This window comes from Netta rufina (assembly GCF_964035555.1).
Source record: "Netta rufina genome assembly, chromosome: 3".
NCBI lineage: Eukaryota > Metazoa > Chordata > Aves > Anseriformes > Anatidae > Netta > Netta rufina.
In genome coordinates, this window is record NC_140125.1 from 56486611 (window position 1) to 56511493 (window position 24883).

A 24883-nucleotide genomic window follows, 5' to 3' on the forward strand; every position below is an offset into this window, starting at 1 on the left:
ATAACTAGAGGATGGTTGTTTCATTGACCTTCCAGATCTTCCAGTTTTTAGGTTGTGTTAAGGGGGACCAAGAGGAAAACTGGAAAACAAGTATACCTATGTCCTTCTCCCCCACCCCGCAGAGACACTTGCGTGTATTACTCATTGTAGAAGTTCTAGTGGAGAAGTACTTGATTCTTGGTGGGGCACAGCTTTGCTTTTCTCCTCTTCCCCTTTTTAATTATGTACTTTCTGTTTTGAGTGGAAAATTATCTTTCTGATGTCTTCCCGCAGCTGAAATCATACAGTATGCAGAGCCTTTAAGACGAGGAAAATTAAAACTTTTGTTAAATCTCTTCCAATATATGCCTCTTCATTCACTGGATTTTCCTTCATCATAGGCTTATGTTGAACTTGGCTCTTTGTTCTTGATTGTTCCTCGCATTTGTGCAACTGACTTATTTTGCTTTAAGTTTTATTAAAGCCCAGATAGTAGACTTCCTATTTGAAAATACGGGAAGCTTGTTTGCCAGTCACCTCTCAGATTTTAATACTAATATAAGGCAGATTTTAGTGTTGTGTGTTCATACATTTTATAGTTGCATCTTTCTTAAATGGATATTTAAAACAAGTAACAAGGGTTGTGTTTTGATATGCTTTTGTCGTGTAAAACCGTTGGCTGAGGAGTCCTTGTACATGTTCATACAAATGATGGCATTATCTAGGAATGGATTATCTTTTCCCCAGTTGCGTCCTCATGCCAGCTGTGTCATTGTATTAGAGTGAATACTTGTGATTATCTCCAGCGATAAATTTGTAACTTGGTGCCTGACCTAGAGCTGAGAGCTCCATGCCCATCTTTCTTGGAATGTCGGTAGCTGATTGTCAGCTGTCTTTATTATGAGGTTTCAAGGCTTTGGTATTAATCAGAGGCTGCTTTTTTTAATACAGAGACAGCAGCTTTGGCTGCAGATCAATGAATAAACAAAGAGTTATTGTATTCAGCAGCTCTAGGAGTTTGAGGGCAAGCCTATTGGAGAGTGTTGAGTTCATGTTGTTTTGTTACAGGCGCAAATGATGTAGCATTAGTTGTTGGGATGCACTGTGGCTTATAGTCACTTTAAATTGGTGCATTTGCTGTTGTCAGCCAAGCCAATGCTTCTTTCAATTTTTTTGAACAAACAGAAAAGCACACTTTCTCTCTGAAGAGTCGTTGTATCTCATGTGAGCGCTCTTGTCTTGCAGTGAGTTGCTCCGTCTTCCTCGTGTCAGGGCGCTATCATCATGCCTGAATCCCACTGTGACCTTTGTAAAGTGTCTCCCACTCTTTCCTGCCCCAGGACATCAGTGGTGGGGTTCTTTGTGGTGTTGTTAAACAGCAAGTTTTGTTTTGGGACTGTGACCAGGATTGTTCATATTTGTAAATACCTTTGAAATTTTCAGATAAAGATTTCGGTGTTAGAAGTGTAATATATGTTAGAAGTGTAATATAACTTAGTATGTATAATACATAATGTAAAAGGAAGAGCCAATGTATCTTGGTCAGACAGCTGCTAAAGTTATCCTAGTGTGCGCCTTGCCTGAGATCTGAGAGGAGGTGAGATATTAGCGAAAGCACTGGTTAAATAGCAAAAGAAAGTAGTAATTTTTTTCTGTTCTTTTAGAAGAGGCAAAATTGAGTCTCCAGATACTCTGGGGAGAAGGTGGTTTGTTTGGTTCCTTTGGCTAGTAGAGGCAGTAGTGAAGCAGTAGTGTTACTGAGTTTACAAGTGGGTGTAAATATTTTCCACCACTTATAGTGGCGATGCTGAGTTCATGCCTTCTTTTATACAAAACATCGAAAAGAGGAGCAGGTAATAGAAAAAGTTTGCCGGTTACTATCTGTAGGCAGGGTAGACTTCTCTGCATCTTACCTTAATGGTGGGACTGTCAGTGTAAAGACTGGGAGTGAAATCTTGGCCCTATTGAAATCATTAGCAAACCTTCCATTGGGTGCTTTAATGTGCTCACAAGGCACATAATAGGCGAGGACTCTTACGAAATGCTCTGTTCTTACAAAGCCTGGTACATGTGCAAATGAATCTGATACTGACATAAGATAGGCACTATAATAAAGGGGTTATAAATTATAATATTATTGCAGACTGAAGCAAAGAACAAGACTGAGGTATTTTGAGGAACTGCAGATCTATGCAAAGTTTAAATGAAATGCAGCAAGTTGAAAAGGAGGAGCAGAGGCAGAAGTAAAATGCAGAATCCACTCAGTCTTGCCTGGCAGAATATGGCAGTAAAAACTAGGATATGCAAACTAAATTGGCAAAAATGTGCGTATTCCTGTAAAGGAAGGGAAGGGTAATGAATGGATACTGATAACTGCAATGACACTAAAATAAAACCAAAAAGTAATTAAAACTTTCTAATATAGCATGTGATAGAATGAAGTAAAGGCATGGAAGATGTGAGAATGCACACAGCATCTGTCCATGCTAATATACGTCCACTGGGATTTAGAAAAATACAGTGCAGTTATACCAACACCTTCACCTTTGCAAAGTGTTAGAGCGGGTGTGGAGGGGTTGGTTGTTGATCCCTACAACATGCAGAGGTTGATACTTGTCATACTGACCCTGCCACCCGAAACTTGTCTTTGAACATTGTTGAAACTAATGTTAGAAAAAAGTTATTTGAACTTTTAAATGTTAAAGGAACCTTCAGATAGCATGATAACACACTTCTTTAGCTTTTCAGAACATTGTGGATGAAACTTTCTATAAAAATAAAACTTTTAAAGAGTGCTAAAGCTGAAAATTGGGCATGCGTTATAATTAAACTTTTTCTAACTTTAACTTTCACCTCCACTGTACAGGACACCCAGTACTCAGGGAGCAGCTGTTTTCTGCTGTTAAGTGTATGGCTCCAGGTCTTTCTTATCATGCACTGTTCTGAAGACAATTTCTTTTCTTTTTTTTAAGAGTTTTCTATGGTATTGATCACAGTCATATTAAATTCTAAAATCACCTCTCTAGTGAAGAAGTAATGATTTTCTTTTTCATTTTTACAGTTGGGAAACTGAGGCACTACTAAAGGAAGTTTGAGTAGCCTGTTTATGATGGCTGTAGGTCAAATTTTCTGCAACATACAGCTCTTCGAAAGCACATCTCATCAAATTCAAAAGCTGCTGCAGTTGTATGAAGCATTTCTGCAAATTAAATTGCATGACTCCAAGTGAGGAAATGAGGGATGCATTAAACTGTTACATTTTGAAAATTTATTGTTTTAATAATTTATTCAACATTAGGTAAAAACTGTGGCAGATGGAGGGGTAGTATCCACTTTTGGCTGAGCAGCTTACGACCACCCTAATCAGCTTTCCTCATCCCACTGCGTCCTGCTTTGTTTGCTACCCATCTTCTCACTTGTATAATAAATATTGCATTTGGTCCTGTAGCATGCAGCAGCCCCCATCCCTGCGCTGCTGCTGACCCGTCCCTAGAGCAGTGACCATCTTCCGTGAAGGTAACAGGAGAAATACTGAGGGAAAACTTGTTCCCAACAGTTCCTAACTCAGTACACAACTCTGCAATGATAATGTTTCTTAAAGCTGGGGAGGGAGGTGGTCTTGTGGGTTACTTGGCTTTGTTAGGCCATGCAGAAATATGTTGACAGCCACTGGTAGGTGTCCTCACCTGTACTTGCAGCACACGGACAGTCATGAGTTCATTTGGATGGAGTCAGTGGTAGCAGTGGTAGGTTGCCACCCTCCATAGGGACCGACCAGTGCGTGGGATGAGATGTGCATCCTCGCTGGGTTTTGTGTAGGAGCTCTTTGATGCTAGAAGATTGCTGAGACTTCACTTATTCTTAGTTTTCATCCCAGGTTTTGTTTTTTCTTGTGGTATTGACAATAAAGTGTTCTCAGCTGTGTTCCTGGCCTCTCTGTCTATGTGAGTGTGCTTCAGGTGGGTGCAGTGCTGAGTTCAGCTTAGTGTCTCAATCAGGATCATCTGCCTCCTCGTGCTCCTCAGGAGAAGAAAGCAGCAGGGCTAAGATGGGCCATCCTTCTCTGATGTGGCTTCAGGTCATGTTACTTAATGCTACAGTCTTGCTTCTCCAGTCCTAAACATGGTCAGGGGACTTTACTGCTGCTTATTGTATCCCTGAGGTCTTGGAGAATGGAGAGGGCAATCAGCACTGATGAGCACGAGTGGGTCTCTCTGGTGTGTCCCAGCCATTTGTCTGGTCCTATCTAATGCTTTCATCTTCAGTATCTGCAGTCTTTGATCGTGGTGCATTGCTTGCAGTATACACAGTAAGTTCTGAGTGTGCCCAGGTCCCCCCTTGCCCGTGTCCCTTGCTGGCCATATGCAGCGTCCACAGCCCCTTTGGTTTCAGCGCTGTGTGGGTCACCTACAGCCCCCAGTGCCTGGAGGTCCAGCAGCAGCTCGGGCTCTTCAGGCCTCCTCCTTTCTGAGCCTTCACATCACACAAGGGCCAGAGGGGCAGCTCTCCTGGAGAGCACAAGGAGAAGCAGGAGCTGAAGAGGCACCAGGTTAGGGAGAAGAAAGCAGGGAAGAACGAAATGTCAGGGAGGAAATGTCAGGGCTTACCTTCCAAACCAACTAATGAACAAACAAGGGACCTCTACCACTTGGAGGTCACTTGTCCACTGGACAGAGACTCTTCAGCCTGTATCCATTTAACCTCCTGACCTTGTTTCCTCTTTTCTTCTGCTCTTCCTGTCCCAGTTCTCTCTCCTCTGCTTTTTTAAACCCATTGTCCTTTCTTTGGCAAATTTCAGGCCACCTTCTTATACCTTGCAGCTCTTTTGATCTGGTCTTGCTTTGTTGTGTGCACCTCACGCTCTCTGGTTTCTTCCTCCTCTCCTAAGAATCAGGTGAAAATCAGGGGTTCATAGGGGTACATGTTTTATATTTCCTTAAAATCCATTGTCACCCCAGCAAATTAAAATTGTCTACCCCAAACCATGGTATTCAAGAGGTATTTTTAAGTATTTTATGTAAGAACATAAGCAATGTATTCTTCTGTGACCTCATTCTAAGACATAGCTGAACTGTTTCAGCTGAATTTTCCAGAGAATTTCAGCCTCAGGCATACATATGGCCTGGAAAATTTCAGCCTAAATACTTGAAGTTTGGCAAAGTCTATACCCACCTGAAAATAGTCTTCATAATGGAAATAAAGTGTTGGACTATTTTAGCTGTAATTATCTGTATTGTTTATGGTACTACTTAAGTATTGGAGGGGGAGTGGAAAATATTACATTCAAAATTAATTAAAATTAAATTTGACTTAATTTCTTATAGGAATTGAGACCTGGAAACAATACACTGAAACAGAAGATGGGGGCAATCAGCAGGGGAGTTAGGCTTCATAAGAATCTCATGAAGGAAACCCAAAACTTGCTTTAAACAAGGACTTATATTTGAGGAGAGGCATACAACAGGTGGTACCCAGAATGAACATGGAAACACTGAAATAAACACAGAGAAACTATCTTGGTCTAGAGAAGGGTAATTTAAGTTGTCCCTTGGGAACATGTCAGAAGGTATCTCCAGTTCATCCGCTAAACTTTTACGTCTGTCTGCTCTTATTTAAAAGTTTGAGATGCACAATGGCCTAATAAAAATAAAATAATAAAAAAAAATGTGTTGGTAGAGATCAGGCGGCCTACAGTGTTTGGGGAACCATGGAATTTGAAAAGTATGAAATATAAATAATATGTTACCCAGAGACATTTAGTGGTGAAAAATAGAAAGTTCTGATCTGGCCACAAAAAAAAGGCAAATAATAAAGTGGATAATTGCTGAGTAATACTCACCCCAAATTAGAAGTGAATGTGCAATTCTCTATGGTGGAAAACTAAAAAGGGTGGGTGCAATCCACTTCTGAAGTGAATAGAGGTGTCATGTGAGAATGAGGTTATAATTTCCACGTTTTGCAGGTGTATTATGGCAACGTTTGAGATGGATATACTATATTTGGTTTGGGTCACATTCCTAGCAAACAGGTGTTGGTAGAGGTAGGGAAAGCTGGAGAAAACGGGGAGAAGGTTTGAGTTACTCCCTTGCAAGGAATAAGTAGTAAGAACAACATATAACTGTTAAGCAGTGGCTAGTTTACAGGGGAAATACCTGTCTGTGTTATTGGGGGAAGGGGGGAAACATAGTGTTTCAGTAGTACAAACAGCAATAATGAAAAGAAACAGGGATGGGAGTGAGAAAGTAATTTATTGTCATAGTAACTATTACATCAGAACATAGCAGCCGAAAAGGCCTCGCAGAAGTCACATTACATTGGAAGTCTTTAAAATAAAGCTGGTCAGCAGTGCACTGTTGGAAAAAATGTACAAAATACGCCATAGGAAGGAATCCTGCTACCGGAGGGAAGGCAGACTGGTTGGATGAATTAATACACCTCTTTCTGGGGAGGGAAGGGGGGAAATCTCATTAAGATGAAACTGTGGTAGGCTTTTAAAAATAAAAAAAAAAAAAAAAAAAAGGAAAAAAAACAGTTTTCTTGGTTGAATACAACTGTTTGGCACTCAGGAATTAAAAAATGGGTGTCATATTAACAATGCAGTGCTGCTGCACTTGACAAAAGTGTATTTTTTTCTGGTTCAGTTAGTCCTCAGTAATCAAATGTGAGAGTAATGCCATACAATGGTTGACACCCGTCCTGAAGCTGTTATGGTGTTGGTAAGTCCTGCCAAGAAGTCTAAAAATAAAACTTCCACCCCTTGCTTCCCATCCCCCTCCATCACTGATTTCAGTTTGGATTTTCTGAGGTCTGTTAAAGAGGCAAATAAATGTCTATGTAAATTTTGGGTTATGACTTGCCTTATCATCTGGAACCTTAGTAATGCATATGATAGTGACGTGAAGGCTGTGAAGCATTGCACTTTTTTGGAAACTTCCTTTTCTTTACACTTGTCCCTTTTTTTCAAGGAAAGAAAATAGACATTTTCTCAGGGTTGAATGGTTTCCCATTACATGTATCTCTCTTGATAGACATGATTTGATGTATGTTTACATGTTGAAGTCAATGTTGCTAATCAGTTTACAACAGCATACTTAATTATTTCTTAAGCTGGGATTTATTGGGTAATTATCATACCTGTCTTTGTAGGTGAGAGACAATGTCTAAACTTGAGTGCAAAGTTCATTTTATTTATTTATATTTGAATGTAAATCCCAAACTCACCATTCAGAAACCCACCCAACTAATTGTGGTACTTCGCCTGTTCGCATGCCATGTTGATTTTTCATCTTTTTGGGAGAAAGGGATAAAGTATTGAGCAAATGCCTGTATGACCTGTCTGTGGTGAGCGTGGCTGTGCTGACCCATTTCTTCCAGTATCTCTAAACCCATTCTTTGCTTGTGTTCACTAACAGGGCAGTCCAATGGATCCAATGGTGATGAAGAGACCTCAGTTGTACGGCATGGGCAATAACCCTCACTCTCAGACGCAGCAGAGCAGCCCCTACCCTGGGCAGTCCTACGGCCCCCCCGGCCCCCAGCGCTACCCCGTGGGAATGCAGGGACGAGCCCCGGCCGCCATGGGAGGAATGCAGTATCCGCAGCAGCAGGTTTGTGGAGGGTTTCGCTCTCTCGTGTGGGTTTCCCTTCTCTCCGACGTTGTGGTAGTGCAGTGGGTGCAAGGGAAGAATTCAGAGATAAGTTCGTCTCTTCCAGAAGGAGGGTGAAGGACTGTTTCAAAAGGAAATACCTCGTGTTGACAGTGTAAATGTTTTCTGAAACTGTGTACAGTCAGAAAAGAGGTTAGTTTGTTGCTGGTGTCTTCTTGGAGAGGGAAATAGGTCAAACATAATCAGTTTTCTTTCTCGGTTGACATCACTTAGCCTTGTATATTTCCTTAACTTATTTTTTTTTAATTCTTTCTTTCTGGCTCACGACTTATTTATCTAAAAGATGAAAACCTAGAGCTGGTGTCAGCACAGCAACGCTAGTGTTGTCCAGTACATGCAAACGTGTTAGGTATTTCTATCAGCTGTTCTTTTTTTTTTCTCCCCTATCCTCCTTTTGTAAGAGTTTTCTGTAACTTTTGTTAATTTTTTCGCCTCAATAACTCCTTCAAAAGTTAGGCTAATTTTTTGGTATCAAGGAACATGCAAGAATCTCCTTTAATCTCCTTGGATTTCACTGTTGATGATGCTCTTGTGCATTTTTTCCTGCACTTTTAAGAGAAGGTTAATTACCGTACCCATACCATACATATTAAGGAAGATACAGTATTTTTCTAGAGTGGGACTGAAACAAATTTATCTAGAAGTTATGTTGGCAAATTTTTCTTAGATTTTTTTATTTTTTTTTTAATTTTTTTTTAGGATTGCAAGTGTAGGTAAAAGGAGCTCTGAGCTCTTTACTATGTTGTGAGCATACCAAGCTAATAAGTTGATGATTAATGGGAAGCAGCATTTTGTTTTGTGCAACTGACTAGTTGCAGATCAGTTTCTTTTTACGTCATTTACTGTTAAATGTAGAGAAGAAAAGAAGATTACGGACTCCCAGACAGGTGCTTGGCTAGTTCCAGTTATTTCTGTTAATTCTGTCTGCTGGTACAGGGTGTTCATCAGATGCTCAGTGAGCTAGAAATTTTCAAATACACTAGTTGAGTGAATATTACCTTTATCAACAGTTCTCATTTTTGTTCTTTTCTGTTGTTAAATAGGTATCTAGCTGTAAGGAAGAGGTTATTTCATTTAGAAATATCAAACAATAGACGTGGTTCTCACTTCAGACAGCGCGGCGTTTTGTCAGTCATAAAGGAGGAGAAACTGGTAAAAGGAGTCAGTAGCCAAACTAAAGTTATTAAAACATATTTTTAATTTAAAAATGAGTTATTCTGCGTTATGTGGAGATGAGTGTTGAATTTTCACTTCATTTGCTAATTGCTTGCTAATTGTAAATTATCCGTCAGCAGGCAGTGACCTGGCACAGCGATTGGCTGCGGGCCCTATCTGTCTTCTAACGGCATTAATGTAATTGGCCGAGCAGCAGCACGGTTCTGAGCACTAATGCTCTTCGGGGGGAAAAAGCGAGAGGATAATTATGACATTGAATTTTTATTGAACGGACATCACCACCTAGGCATGGTTTTGTTTTGGACAGCCTCCAAAGCTTCGCGTGTTTGGTTTGTGAACCTCTAATGATCTGAATCCAGTTCTTTTCATATTGCTCGTATATTACCACCTTTCTACAAAGGATTAAAATGCAGGAATGCAGGTTTGTAAATTGAATTGCCAACTTACCAGCTGAGTGGTAAGTTGTCTTTGGCACAGGATGCCACAGTTTGATTCCTGGCTGGATTTTTACTCCTGTGACATGAATATTAAATAAGGAGAGCCTAGCTTTGCTTGTTAAAATTGGCTGCATAGCATGTGCCTACTTCTAGATATAATATATATAAAAAAATAATCTTGCCAAAAGTTTCAGAAGATGAATCTCAGCACTTTCTGAAAATGGGAGTCCTTCACAGTGTCACATTGAATTAATGAAAACCACAAGACACTTCCGAAAGCTTGATCGGTTAAATCATCCTGGGCCTTTAGCATACACCTTCTTTGGTTTTAAGTATGGTGCAAAAAGGGCATCGGGTAGGTGGGTTATGAGGGTGGAAAGCCACACTGTAGGAAGGGAGGGAAGCATTTCTGAGGGAGGTTGTTCTTATTTTAAGTTATAGCTCGCTGTTTCCCAGAGGTAGCTGAGGGTGTCAGTTCCGTTTCCGTGGATGGAACGAGCAGGCTTTTTGTTAGGCTGTAAAGATATTTGAATCTTGAAGAAGACCTTGAAATGTTAAGTCTAGATCTTTGTCAGTCAGAGCTGTGGCTTGAGGTGGGAGCTATGGGACTTGACAGATTTCAACTTGCAGGCTCTGCTATAGGATGCTGCAAGTGCAGGAACAGATGGAAAAACATCACCCTAATGATTGACCTGAAATTAATGAAAATGAAGGTAACTGCCTAGATGTAGGTAGCTGGTGGGGTCATGCTGCAGCAAGGAATAGTGTATTCCTATTGGAAGCCTTTCATTACAGCCTGCAAGCCAGAGGTGGAGGAGAGACGTGGGGAGGGAGTCCTCTGACATCAGAAAGTTTGAAGAGTGGAAAAGATGAAATGTTGTCATTCTGCCTATCTGCAGCGTGGGTGTTGAGCATAGTTTGCTAACCTGTTGAAAAAGTGGTCTCTACATAATGTAGCAGACATCTTCTTCAGACTTCTGTTTGTTGTAGGCATGCTTGGTAAAAAAATTTTGAAATAAAACCCCAAACTTCCTTAGAATTCTGTGTGGAAATGTCAGGACGTTGAAGGAAATCCAGAAAGTATGGGTTGGATATGTTCTGTGAAATGGCTACAGCATTTTATCTGATATTAAGGGCATGTCCAGTTAATTCAGTATGGGTCAAGTAAAGACAAAAAGAATTCTGGACTGATTCCAGTAAAATTGTCTTCATGGGTTAGGATATTAAAGATCAAATGAGTTTGTAAAGTGTACCTGCATAAAAAGGGAAATATAAGAGAGGAAACTATTACTAGAAGCATCATATGTTTTATTTGTAGGATTGCAGACTTGATAGTTCATCTCTCTTTTGGCGGTAGGCAATAGATGTGGTTGATGAATTACTTAACAAAGATGGTTTCTTAATGTTGTTAGGAAGCTTAGGTTTTCTTTGTTTTCCCTCCATTCAGTGGGAGGAGATGGAAAGGAGGCAAGGCAAACCCAGCAGCAAGTTCACCTGTGTCTAGGTTGTGAGTTTTCGACATGATTGAAACACAAGTTGCAGCAAGGCCAGTGTTTGCATCCCAGGGTTTTACAATGCTGGTCTTGCATGTGAGTCTTAATACTGCTACTTCATGTACTCTCCCTTCTGGTTTGCATAGGAGGAATGCAATTTGGGGATTACTAGCACTCCTTTCCCAGGGCATCAGGGAGATAACCGTATGTATTTGAAAACAGAAAACAACCACATACTTTCAGGTTTAACTTCCACTTTCTGAGCTCTCAGATCACAGAACCACAGAAGGGTTTGGGTTGGAAGGCACCTTACAGCCCACCCAGTTCCACCCCCTGCCATGGGCAGGGACACCTCCCACCAGACCAGGTTGCCCAAAGCCCCATCCAGCCTGGCCTTGAGCACCTCCAGGGATGGGGCATCCACAGCCTCTCTGGGCAGCCTGTGCCAGGGCCTCGCCACCCTCACAGTGAAGAATTTCCTCCTAACCTCTAATGTAAATCCCCTCGTTTTAGTTTGGAGCCATTCTCCCTTGTCCCGTCATTGTATGCCCAAGCAAAAAGTTGCTCTTCACCTTTTTTATAAGATCCCTTTAAGTATTGAAAATACGCTATAAGGTCACTCCAGAGCCTTCTCTTCTTCAGGCTGATAGCCCCAGCTTTCTCAGACTTTCTTCAGATACATCTTGGAATTGCAAAGAGTGATGTCAAAATTAAGAAGACTAATAAGCAGGGATACGTAGCAACTTCATACTTCAGGCATAGTTTTGCAATGTATTTCACTGTAGGCTGAATATTTAAGATCTGATTAAAAAAAAAAACAAACATTCTTTTTGTTTATCTACTTATTCCCCCTCCCCACCTTTTGGACCTTCACCAAGTTGGTTGTGACGCCCTAATCAGTTTTCCAATTTTGATTCCGATGCCCTTTCAAGGTGTTTTCTGTGCTCTGTGCTGTGGGAAGTGTTCTGATACTTTGTAAAAACATTTATATTAAAACTGAGAGTACCTACTAAAAGAAGGTTTTTCTGTCCTTGTCTGATGTTGCGTTTCCAGGTTAATAGCATGTAATACTTTAGTTTGTGCTGAATTTCATTAAGCTTAAAAATCAGCTCCTTGTAATATGCTGTTTGTGTAGGTTTTGGAAGTTTGTAGCAAAATCTGAAGGCCTGGATTTACGAGTATGTTTGAAAGAATTGAATGGTATGATGTGGCTGTTTAATCAGATGATCATTGCCTAATTGATTTTTTTAGGATGCATTAAAAATTCTTGTGTACTTGATGGACTGGAACAACAACTCATTGTGTAAATAGGAACATGTTGCTATAACGCATGGTAAATTCCTTTATGAAGGAGAGTTGCATGGATGTGTACAATAGCCATTTCTAATAGCTGTTTAAAGTGCAGTATTTCAGTACTTTTTCACTTCAGTACTCATCATGCACTCATCTCAGAGCCTTGAGCCTGCTAGCACTAATTCAGTTATGAGATTTGAGCCTGTCTGTTCTTTCTTTTTCACTAGATAAATATTGTAGAATACAACTGTGCTAGTCACTTGTCCCTTTCACGTTTCTTGTATTCTTGATTTGCAGAACGCAGAAATGAACCTTGTCAATGTCCCCAGTTTTAAAAGTGGAACTGTAAATATTCAGAGAAATATTTTTTCTCTTTTTTTTTTTTTGTACAGATTTTTTGAGGATTAAGTAAGGAAAATTTGCTTTTTTTTTTTTTTTTTGTTTGTTTGTTTTTGAGGTCTTATGTGACAGATTTCAGCTAGGAGTAACTTTTTTTTAAAGGTGCAGAGAAGTTACAAAACCTCTGGGAATGTGCAGCAAGAATTTATTGTAATGGAAACTGCAAGTCAACCAGAACTATAGAAGCACCAATGTGATTACCTCATTTAGGAAAGGGTTTACAGTCCTCATATTGGGTAATGTCCCAGATTGGAAATGTCGAATTTACGCCAAGGAAATCAATCGGCTATTGGCTTGGCAGGTAGTTTTAAAGCTAGCAAGCGCAAATGTGTTTACTATTGGGTGTCTGCTTGTGTGTGTTATTTCTGAAATAATTTTAATTCTGGAAGGTTGAAATATGCAAAGAAATTGAGGCTGACTGTAAAGTTTTTTGCTGTGAACTATTAACTGAAATGTAGCGCATGTATACGGCGAGTGCTACTCAAGTGGTGTGTTTGTTGTCTTGTGTGTGTGCAATTGCCTTCACCAGCTAGAGAATATTGAATAGATTGCAGTTTTTTGTGCTCCCGAGCAGCTTTTAGCACAGATGATGTTGTTATTGGTTAAGGGAGTAGATATACGAAATAAGCAGAGTTTTCATTTCTTAGCCTATTTATTTTGCAAGGGCAGAGAATGAATCAATATGATTGATTATCAAAAAGAACTGGCGGAGGACAAAGCATTGAGACGTGTTGCCTTTTCGTAAAGACCGATAGATGCATTTCATACACGCACATAAAAAGAAATTGTGAAGCTTTGATCATTGCATGCTTCAAAAAAAAATTTTCCCCAGGATTTTTGCTTGATTTGCCTTGGGTGTGGTTTTTTGTTTATTTTGTTTTGCATTTTTCCTGGACGTTTAGTTGGAGCTCTGATTAGCTCATGGGCCTTCTTTAGTGGTAAGCAGAGGTTGAAAATCTTAAAGATGAGTTTTTCTCAATTTTCTCCTCCATTAAAAACATAATATATTGAATGAAAATAATTTCTCAGAATACTTGATTTGAATGGCGTGTCTGCTGTTCTGTCAAACCGCTGCAAACTGCCAGCAAAAAAGCTGTAGTTGAAATAAATAGAAGAAATACTTCCTGGAGAGCGTAAAGTTTGAGTCCTTCCTTTTATGAATCAGAAAAAGGGGACAAGAAGTCACAGCTATTTGTCTTTCTTGTAAGGTCATCTTTAAGAATGGATCTTTTGATGGTCAAGTGTTAATAATTGCAAAGAAAAGTTGGTGCTCTTTGTCATGTAAAGAAATGGGTTTTTTAAATTTCAGATTTCACAAAATGCTAAATAGTGTGCTTGTGCAGACTGTAGGAAAATGTTTAGTATGGTTCTTTCTTTTCGGTATACTAAGCCTCATTGACTAAATTGAAAAAAAGGCTGCTACTTTAGTTCATGGCAGGATAAGGCTTTATGTTGTATTGTCTCCGTTAGAATTATCCCTTTCATTGAGTGTAATTCACTCTATAGAGAGAGGTGAGCACAGATTACAGATAATCACAGAATCAAATTTGACATAAGTTTCAGGTCTTTATGGTAGCTTAGCTCTTCATCTTAATGCTGGTCATCTGAGATTGTTTACCGAAGGAAAATCCCTAAAGTAGTGGAATTGCATTATTATGGTAAATAGAAACATTTCAGTAGCTTCTATCATTTCTTTGAAACGGTGCTTAAAAAAAAAGTAGGATGAAAAGGAAAAAGAACTGATTCTTCAACTGGTGATAGGCTGCTTGGAAATGAGACAGGGTTGATGTTTTTATCTGTTCACTTACTGATGTTCAGTAAATGCTAATTTTTATATCTGTCCTGGAGTAAGCAGCAGCCTACATTTGTATAGCAAGTGTATGAGAACCATCAACATACTATGCCAAATAAAAAATTATTTTTGTTACTGCTAAATGATTGTACTTTGTGTTGAATACTTAATAGCTATAACCACATATGCAAAGCCCAGGGGTTGGTGCTTTGAAAACGGTGGCTGTTAAGGAAGCAGCAGTTATTCCGATATTGAGAACTTTGTTTAGGAGAAAAATTAGCTGTCAGCCCAAATTGGAGTTAGGTAGGAAATAGATTTTGGTGATCAGAAGTGGAGAACAGAGGGTCATTTGCTGCTTTGCTGGGAAGATAAAAAATCATTTACTTGTGAACAGCTCATTTTACATGGAAGCACAGGACGGGAGTTTATTTACATTTGAAGTTAAATAAGCATCATGCCTTAAGAAAACTCTGCTTCATTGCTCTATTCAACAGCTGCCATGCAGTGACTGTGCCAGGAAGGTTTTAAAGTGTAGGTAAGGAATAATGAATTGTTACTCTTAATATTATATTTATAGTAGTTTTCTGTTAATAATATTCATCAAAGAATAACTGGCACTCCAAACTACCAAAATTACATCGAGACCCATTATGAACACGTTAAGATTTTTGTAACCATACTTTCTGTAATGTCCCTGGGGGGCTGTTCAGTATTTTTTTTTTTTTTTTTAATCTTCTTCTAAGTTTCTCAGAAGATACTATCAATTGCCCATAAATTTGAACTTGCTTAGAGAATGCAAGGGAGGCAATAGAATTTGCTTTTTTTAAAAAAAAAAAAACGGGGAGTGTGTTTCCCACAGCTGAAAATAGAGCAAAAGATAAGAAAGTGAAACCTCCCTGAAGTTGATAGGAAATCTGCTGTGACTTCAGAGCCCATGATTTCACTCTATGTGTTTGGGGTTGTTGGGTGAATTATCTTCAGCTGATAGCAACATAGGCAGAATCGCCCCTTTAAGTCAGTTAAACAATTTCAGACTGAAACAGGTCAGTATCCTTCACTTTAGTGACTTTGGGACAGTCAGGTAGCTTTCTTCTTGGTAGGATAAACCTCTCAGAAATATCAGGTATTTCAGGAACTCACAACCAGGCTCTCATTGTTACCAGCAGCTTTTTTTTTTTTTTTTAATGTTAGATTTAGCTTCAGCCTAAGTTATGTAAAAAGTAGTTTCACAGTAGTATTTTAAAAGTTGCAAGAAACGGAAAGCATTTTCCATGCCTTTTTCTTTAAAGTCAGTCTTAAATGACATGGATTCCATGCAGTGTAATCAAAGCATGCTCAGTGACATGCTTCAGTGCAGTGTGTTTTATCACCTAAAACATTAAGCTTTTTTGTGGGGATAAATGAATTATAAAATCTTTTATAAAGAAAACAATTTTAAATATGTTTTAAACCACATTTTCTTTAGGTCACTTTTTCTGAAACCAATTGTATTGTTCCTTATGACTATATTAACTGGAGGCATATAAAGATCCTAATGTAAATACTTTAATCTTCTGGTCATTTATTGTTTTTCAAGAACAATGAAAAAAAGGTTTGAGAACTTAAGGAATAATTTCAGTGTACAGCTCATTCAATTTTTGTAGGCTTTTATTTATATGTTACCTTGTGTGACCCCATTTTTGGGTGCCTCTCTAGTACTTATGCATTTTATTCATTGCTTTGCCTGGAATAGAACAAATGTGTTAAATGCTCGCATTCTAGCTGGTAAGTGTTTGATCTCTGCATCTTATAAAGCATTTTGGGGGCGGGGAAGAGGAGTGTGGAGGAAATCAGTGTCTGTTTTGTTTCTTTGTGTGCTCCATCCTTTTCTTCCTCTTCTGAATGTTGTCACTTAATGCTTTTTGCATTCGTGTGCTAAGAACAAACACAGAACAGGTAATGTAGTGACTGGACAATATTAAAAAACTTATTTGAATCTTATATTGAAATATGCCTTTGGGAAAGTGACTGAATTTGGCTTTGTTGTATGTGTCAAAGGGACAAATTGCTCTTGTTATTAGTATGTTTCACAAAGCAGTGATGGAGAGATTTCTGCTTATTTCTTGGCAAACTGTAATATAGCATGTCTTTTGAGACAAGAATCCAATCAAAATAAACAAGGTTTATATGGCCACTCAGGGAAGATGTTGTTTTAATTATAGAAGTGACATTACTTATCTTGACTCTATGTACACGTGTGTTTTACAGGCCCGATTGGCATAGGACAGGTTAGCAAAACTGCCTCGTTTTTGCACTGGGTCACCTCTGTGCCTGAGCTGTTTCGCTCTGTGCATGTGGTCTTCAGTAAAAATAAGTAGGTGAGGATTGATGCCAAAAACACATTGAATCTGTGCATAGAGAAAGCAAGCGAGGTTCCTCAGAAAGCAGCTCTGCTGCCTTGGAGCTCCTGTTCCCCCTTTTGAGGAGTGCCACTGCGTGTCTCTGTTCTTGTTCCTAGCTTTCTCATCTGTCAACATGAAATTTGGTATCTTTCGAACTCTTCCAACTTACTGGAGTATTTAAAAGGACAGACACAAATTGACTGGTTTCTGGTTTTTTCATTGGTTTCATTTTATTGCTGGTTGGCAAAACTGAAGAGTATCAGAGGCCAAGATATCCCTCTACAGAGTTGGGAAGTGTGTACTTAATAGATTTATGGTCGTTTTATGTTTGGAAAGTTGTCCTAGGAAGGAAGCTATTATTTTAACTTCAGCCTTAAGTTCTGCAGAAAGTGATACTTCAGGCTTTGTGCTCACCAAGGAGAAAGTCATATCTGATGTTAGAGAGCAGGCAGGTGGGTTTTCAGCTGTCCAAGGTGATGCTGTGAAAAAAAAAATCCCATGTATCCTTCTCAAATTGAAGATTAAGGTTTATGACCTGAGTAAATGTTGAAGAGTAGATTCAGAAAATGCCAAGACTGTGAGGATACTTGGCCTTTCTTTTTTGATTTTTTTTTTTACATTACAGGAAAAAGAATGTTTTCTAACATTGCTTTAGGCCTATAACTCAGGGGTTACAAGAGGAATATAACCATAAAAAGTAATTGAAGAATATCCAGGGAAAGATTATATATACTTGTGTTGGCTTTTCTTTGTTCTTTCTTGTCATCTCATTTTTGTCCTTCACATATATAAGTAACTAAAAATATGTTCTTATTCTTGGCATGCATTATGATCCTGTATGGCAAAATAAAAACCTGACTAAATATCACAGCCCTGTGTACATATGAGTTGCTCTGTTTTTACTGGAGTTCTTGCAGACAAATCTAAAGCAATTCAAACTTCTGCATTCTGTAAAACTGGTTTTAAAAAAATAGCCCAAAGGATAAAAATTAGTTATTAAGGAACCTTGTTGTAAGCCTGTTTATAAGAATGTGGAAAGATGCACACTGCATGTAGTGTTTTACTTAGTGCAGAAAACAAGTTTTTACTTGAAGAGATTGTGTCTACATATAAGAAATACTTAAGTATTCAACTTGCATCCCTAGGTTAGAAGTGACTGTGCCCCGAATCCTTGCATGTGATAAATTTAAGTGTCCTCAAGATTCTTATATATATTTGCTGAAAGAAGGGGCAAAAAAATTGGCACTTGTTAGTCCTGTAGTAATAAAATGCTATAAATTCATTGCATTGTGGTTTTCTTATGTACTTTTTATTGTCTCAGATGCAAAATTTCGCTAGATATTTCTGAAAATGCCAAACAGCCTCTGAAAAGGGGGGTGCTAGGTCTTAAATGGCAGAGTTTGGTAAAAATGGAAAGGAGAAGACCACCAGTAGGTAAGCAGTATCAGCAGCTCTATTGCTGATTTTGTAAGGAGTGATCGCCCGCTCCGTGCATGTCAATAAAAACGCAGGAGAGCACCTTTCTTGACATGGGGGTTGCTGAAACATCAGTGCTGTCTCTTTTTGTAATACTCCCGTGGATGTTTTTGCACAAAGTGGTATCTGTCAGAGCTTGAAATGCTCTTGCGCAGTTCCCTTTGAACAGGTAGCTCAGGACAAGTTCTAGCACATAGTTACCTGACATGGGGCCGCCTACTGCGGGGAAGGAATGTCTTGCTTACATGCATCCGAGCTGATGTGCTAAGAACTTTGCCAGTCACTTTGCCGTTTACATATTGGGCTGTAAATAATTACTGAACTTCCATTTTGAATCGCTGCTTTCTTCTTTTTTTCCCTCCTCCCGTTAAGGGAAGACAAAAGCAGTGGGAAATTCTGAGGATGCTGTAACAGTTTGTGATTAGCCTGGAGATATTTTTGTGGCGAATCTAATGTGAATCTGCACGTTTCTATTGTATGCTGTCTTTGTTTTTTGAAATGCACTGTTTACTCTCCCTATGTTGCTTTCAGGAGTAGTGTTCATCTAGTAATGCACGTGGTGTGGAGTATGTCAAATTGCAGTTGAAAACAAATATTGTGAATGACTCACCTAAAGGATGCAGCAAGAGTGCTAAGATTGAATATTTTTCCTTTGAGATACCTTTCTTTGTTATTTTCATACACTCGGCGATAGATTGTAGCTGGTATTTGAACAGTGGCTTTATTCAAAGCGTAGTCTCGTTTTTGCTCACTTGTGGAGTTCTTTATGCTGTTAGCGTCTTGTTTTGCAAATTGAGATATTCAGACCCTGGAATGTGATATTCTGTGAAAATCCCAGTTGTGCTGAAAAAGGCAGAATGAATTGGGTGACGGAGACCCTTGCAAGGACGTGAATTCACTCTTGTCCCATAATTTTTCCTACAGTTGAAGTCAGGGTAACTGCTTATGGGAGTAAGCAAGGTACAACTGTATTTTTGTGCCATTATCTTGATGGATTTCCTTTTTTCTTTTTTTTTTTCCTTTTTTATTTATTTATTTATTTATTTTTAAGTTTCCTTGTTTGGGGCAACTTTCGCTGTGTGGCTGCAGGTGAAATTAGCCTTGCAAATGTATTTATCAGCTGAGGCATGAGTGTACTTCTTTGCCCTTATTGCAATGTTAATATCGTTAGTTACACTATACTTGCTCATGAAGAAAAAAATAAATGAATCATAGGAGCCTGCAGCATTATTCTGCGCAGTTGTTGTGGACACGTGGTCAGGCTTCTGTTTGCTGTCCCCTCTGTGTGAGGAACCGGTGTCACTGGGGGGGGGACAACCCATTTGTGTTTGGGAATGCCACCACTTACCCATCGGTTTCCAAGACCTTAAGTGAAATTTGCCTGAGGTTTTGCAATCCTTGTCAATTTTGCCCTCATGGCTGCGGTACATCTAGATGTGCAGGAGGCTTTCTGCATTCACAGGTAGCCAGGGAGAGGCTTCTGCTGCCCCCACTTCCTCTGGCGAGCTGTTCTCAGAGTAACTTAGTGAAAATACCCTGGTGGTTATCAGCTGGTCTGCCTCAAGGGGATACATGTCTCCCTTCCACGTGTGGGGCATCATGCTAATGCAGTGACAGTAGGCTGAGGAAAAATCTAAACCCATGCTACAAAAAGTGTATCTGGATGCAGAGATAAAATGGTGGTCACTTTGATGGAGCCAAGTTTTCATAACTGTTCAGAAAAAGGACTACCATGTGAAGATAAGAGTGCAAATGTAAATCTTGAAGCAAGCAAACAAAAAGTTGATGATCCTTCTGAATGAAGCTGGTGATGGTATATGACTGTCTTGATGCTGCAGTTCACTGTCTTCATCTGGACTGGAAACCTTTGGACACCTCACTTTAACGCTGATTTAGAGTCCTAAATATGAGACTGTGTGGAATATTGAGGCAAGGACTTCCTTTGTCTGGTACAGAAAAGTGAGGGAATGCATCAGAGAAATTCTAAGGTAAAAGAATTAAGTAGATGAAATCCGTGTTGTAGGATAGGAGAGCTTTGTTGGAACTGAACTGCTTAAATGGCTCCACTGGCTGGAAAATAAACTGAGACAGGCTTTTTCTGGCCCAAGGAGAGGAAGGTATGGGTCACACTTCAGAGTTGGTGAGATTCCCAGATGATGATGTCCAAGGGACGTTTCCAAGTCTCAGAACTTCACACAAGATAGAAGAAAATGTACTTTTCCCATTAGGTACATGAAACCTAGGCAACAACCCCCTACCACCAGAAGCTACTTCTGACTGTCTTTTGACTTCTTTTTGGAAGAATTCACGTTAGTAAGGTAGGTTATGATGCCTGTTGCCAGGAGGCCGCAGCCTGTAGAAAGTCTCTTTATCCAGTTGATGTGTCTGAAACAACTTCCTTTCCATTAAGCAAAGCAGAAGCAAAGGTGAAAGTTTCTGGAATTGACCTGCTGATATGGTAGACCATAAAGTGTAGAAAGTTTGGGGGTTTTGGAGAAGCTAGCTATCATCTGTGAAAAGAAGGGAGTGTGCTGGGCTGGGCTGCTTCCCATAGATGAACCTATTTGCTGAGGCCAGGGCAGGTGGAAGGACTCCAAGCTAGAGCAGTGAGGGTGGAGGGTAAAACTAAAGCTACAGGTAAGCACACATGGAAATCTACCTCATGGCCTTGTGAACAAAAGTGATCACAACTACTTAATTGCCTATACTCCTAATGTTGGCAGCAAGGGTAATAAACAAGATGAAGAGAAATTTCTCATTTGTGATTATAAATTTCATCTACTTGGTATTACCTGAAATCTAGTGGGAAGGTTCCCGGGACTGGAATGTTAACATAAACAGTTATAACCTATTTAGAGAGAATTGAATGGGTAGAAGGGGAGGGAAAGTGGTACCCTATATCAAGAGCAGTATTACGTATTTCTGAATCACGCAGTGCTCAAAAGCAAATGATTTTAAATGCTTCTGAACTACTGTCCCGGCACAGAAGGCTTGAGATCAGGGTGCTAGCTACTATCTGCTAGATACCTCTGAAATGAAGTAGAAGTGGGATAACCAGTTCCTTAAGAATGGTACCTGTGCTGGGGAGCAGAGCACAAAAAAAAAAGCAAAAGCTTTGAGATTTTTTTTTTTTTTTTTTTAAAGCATGTGTGTGTAAATGCAGGTGACAATTTATCTTGAAATGCTTTGTTTGACACTGAGGAATTCAAAGGCAGGTGAACTTGTTACATGGCTAAATTACTTTTTTCTTTAAAAAAAAAAAATAAAAGAAATTAAGGACCACAATTTAACTGTGTTGTATAGAGAAAGGGTTGAGCTCAAATAAGGAAAGCATAATAATGACTGTGGATGCATAGAGATTTGCAATTGTACTGCGTACACTTAAAAACATGTGTCTGTTACTTTCAGAGAGACAGCTACACAGAGATGGAATGGACGTAAGCTAAATCATTTGAGAGAATTTTTTTGTTCAGTTTCTATAGGCGATACTTGGAAATTGCTTAAAGGTATTTTTACAAAATGAATAATTGAGGGAAAACTTAATTCTCTCCCGCTGTTTCTGTCTCCAGCATTTGTCAGAACTGTAGAACTAGTAGGAAAAAATACTGTCAGCTCTTGAAGCTATTTCTTGTTTTGTTTAACAAAGATATTTTGAATGTGGATCAAGTTTATTTTAGAGTGGTTTCTTTAACTAATGAAGACCCGTTTTTAAAAGGAGTCAAATTCCTTCAACTATAAATGAGTGCTAATTGTAAACTTAAAAAATGGTCTGCTAAGAAAGAAATGTTCTGTTTACCATTTTTCTAATGTAATAAGCATGTTAAATTTAAGATCTGAATAAATATTTGTCCAAGTGCATAATTGCTTAAATAAGTGTGTGTGGACACTTAAATGTGTTTTTCTGGTTAGCAAAAAGACTTGCCAAGCATAGTGTAAGAGCTATAGCTAATAATAAAACAAAATTCAATATTTACCAATCAGTGCGACTAAATGTTTCTTAAAAGAATAACCAAAAAATAATTAATGCAAAGCAAGATTAGAATATATTACTCATGCCAGATTTTCTGCCTGCCAATTTAAATGATGATAAGACTGGACTAATATTCAGTACCTTGATTTGAATCAGTCCACTGTGATGTAGGAACTGAAAGGCAGGTCTCGCTTACAGGATATCGCTTTCTTCTGGAAAGCAGGGACAGAGAAAGCTTTGAAGGTCATGGTAGATAATCAGTTGAATGCAAGTTCCTTGTGCAGTCCTGCAGTTTAAAAGCATTAATATGATATTTGGCTGAGTAAAAGAAAGTGATACTGGAAAGCTGAATCTAGTTTGGGGTCCTTTAGAATGGCTGCTGGAGATGGAGCTCAGACAGAGAGCTACAATGGCTACAGCAAGCTGGGGAATGTTGTCCATCATCAGAGTTCCCAAGAACTGAGTGCCCTTTTAGGTTGAGAAGGAGATTATTCCCATCTCTTGGTGTGGATCTTTGTATATCTCGATGTGTGGAACAGACATTTTTAGGAAGAATTGCTCAGTCCAACTGTGGTCTGTACTTTCACAGATAAAGAAAGCACATTGACTGGAGTACAGTGGCCAGATGCAGGCGCAGTGTCAGGCTTGCATTCTCCTTCATGCAGGATATCTTCGAACAATCAAAATAAACCCGAAAGATCTGAAAAAATTAACTTGGTCTTTTTAAGTATTAAGTGATGTAAATGTGAAATCACTTTCCTTCTGCTTTATTGCAGTCAGAGTGTTTGTTTTTCTCTCTAGTGAATCTCATGTTCCAGCAGTGTGGTCAGTTTATTAAACCTATAACACATTGTTATGCCTTCAGAAACCAGGAACTTTAATTACTAAAAATGAAGTGGTTCTTTATTTTACAAAGAAAGTGTTTTTTTTTTGTGGATACTGGTTCTCTGCACCTGAGACGTTTGTCATCAGGCAAATATTTCATTGTAACATGCATGTAGAAGGTATGAAAATCCTGGAGATTGAATACACTTTTGCTTCTTTTACGATACAACAGGTAAATTACGAGAATTTGGAAGGTGCAGAAATGCCATTTTTTTTGGCTCGCTTGAAATCATGAACAAGATAATATCTGCATCACCTAGAAAAAAAACAAACCTTCGATATGGCAGCTTGATTCTCTCTGCTTCTTAAACTAGAAGAGAAATAAGAATAACAAGTAAAAGTTCTAAATTCCATGCAAGAATGCATGCAGGCATACGCATACTAAGTATTCCTGTCTGTTCTTGTCTATTTTCGCATGCGTTGGGTATAAGTAAGTGTCTTTATATTGTTTAACAGTTTGCTTTCCAAAATTGACCAAAAGGAAGCAAGTTAAACAAATTCATAAAACTAAACAGTAGATTAAACTAGGATTTAATCATATCAATTTAGTCTGGCTCTATTAATAGCTAATAAATGTCTTTATTTTTTTAATGCCTGGGAGCCATGTTACAATATACTCAAGTTATTATTTCAGATAATAACCTCTACTTCTGGTAGGCAATGAATAGACAGTTATTACTGTTTTTATATTAAATATAATTCTTCATTTTAGAACTTTTTTGGTATTTTAAGAATAAATTAAGCTTAATACACAATTTATTACAATTTTATATGTAAGTTTAGTCTTTAATAGTTCAGTTTTCTTTCAAATTTCTGTAAACCTAATAAAAATGTAACTGTAGTTATATATTTATGATAATTTCATTTGCGTGCTTTTAGTGATGCATGTATACTACATACTAATGAGCAAATGAGATAACATATTAGAGTTGGAATATAGAAAGAATCTTGGTAATTAGGATGCTTGGGTACAAATTTTGACTCTGCTGCTGAACTGTTATGCTAATTTATTATAAAATGCATAATACTTGCAAATAAATGATAAAATAGCTACCTGGTGCTGCACATTCAGTAACATTTTATCCAAATAATGTTTATTGAGCAGAAATCGTGTTCTTGCGAAATACAGAAGTGAAATACAATTTTTAAGGTTGCTAAAATTCTACCATGCTTTGAACAAATGCACTTTTATACATCAGGTGGAAACACTTGTGCTGTAGATGCAACAATTAATTGCTTTTATCACAACACTTAATTTCATCTTTTTTTCCTGTTAATGCAGTCTTGCTTTTTAAATCTTTTCAGTCTCAGATGATGTGACAGGTAAAAATACGCCTTGTTCCCATCATGAGAAACTGCCTTGTCTGGTGCTAGGGTTCTAGATGAGCAGGGGAAGCAGAAGCCAGCAACGACACACACAATGGATGATATGGTTAATGCAGAGTCAAGTAAATGTCTGTAGGAGTAGAGGACAGCAGGGTAACAAAACTGGTGTGATTGCACAGGAGAGGAATGTTACTGTAACTGTGACATGAATTGACAAGGCCCTGAGTGAGATATTCCTTCCTATGCAGGCCAGGGAAGCTGTTAATTTTGGGTACTGTTGCTCTGGATGAAGCATCAAGGTGTTGGAATAACTAATGCAATAATTATTGAGGTAGGAATGCCTGCTGTTTTACTTAGACATAATTAGTGGTATGTTTTTTTTCACACTTACTGATGTAGGATGTTACTGTAACCCTGGATGATACATACATTGGCGTGGGCACGTACGTGCATGTAACTTGTTGGAGCAGTATGTGTAAAAAGATTTACACATTTTATTCACTTAAGTAGTATAAGTGATCAAACTGGCATTTTTTTTTTTTTAAAAAAAAAACAACACAGGGGTTTAAGCATAAAATTTTAGCAGTTTCCATTTAATTTTCAATGGTA

At 38.6% G+C, this 24883-nt stretch overlaps 1 protein-coding gene across 4 annotated transcripts in view; it reads left to right on the top strand.

Annotated features, from left to right (window-relative positions):
- Window positions 1-24883, top strand: part of ARID1B (AT-rich interaction domain 1B) — a gene marked incomplete at its 5' end in the record, with an annotated part of 322379 nt that overhangs the window by 24749 nt on the left and 272747 nt on the right. For all 4 annotated transcript variants that reach the window (XM_084284568.1, XM_084284570.1, XM_084284569.1 and 1 more), the window contains one exon: window positions 7392-7586. In XM_084284568.1, coding sequence (XP_084140694.1) covers window positions 7392-7586 — 195 coding nt within the window. The remainder of the gene's footprint in view (window positions 1-7391; window positions 7587-24883) is intronic.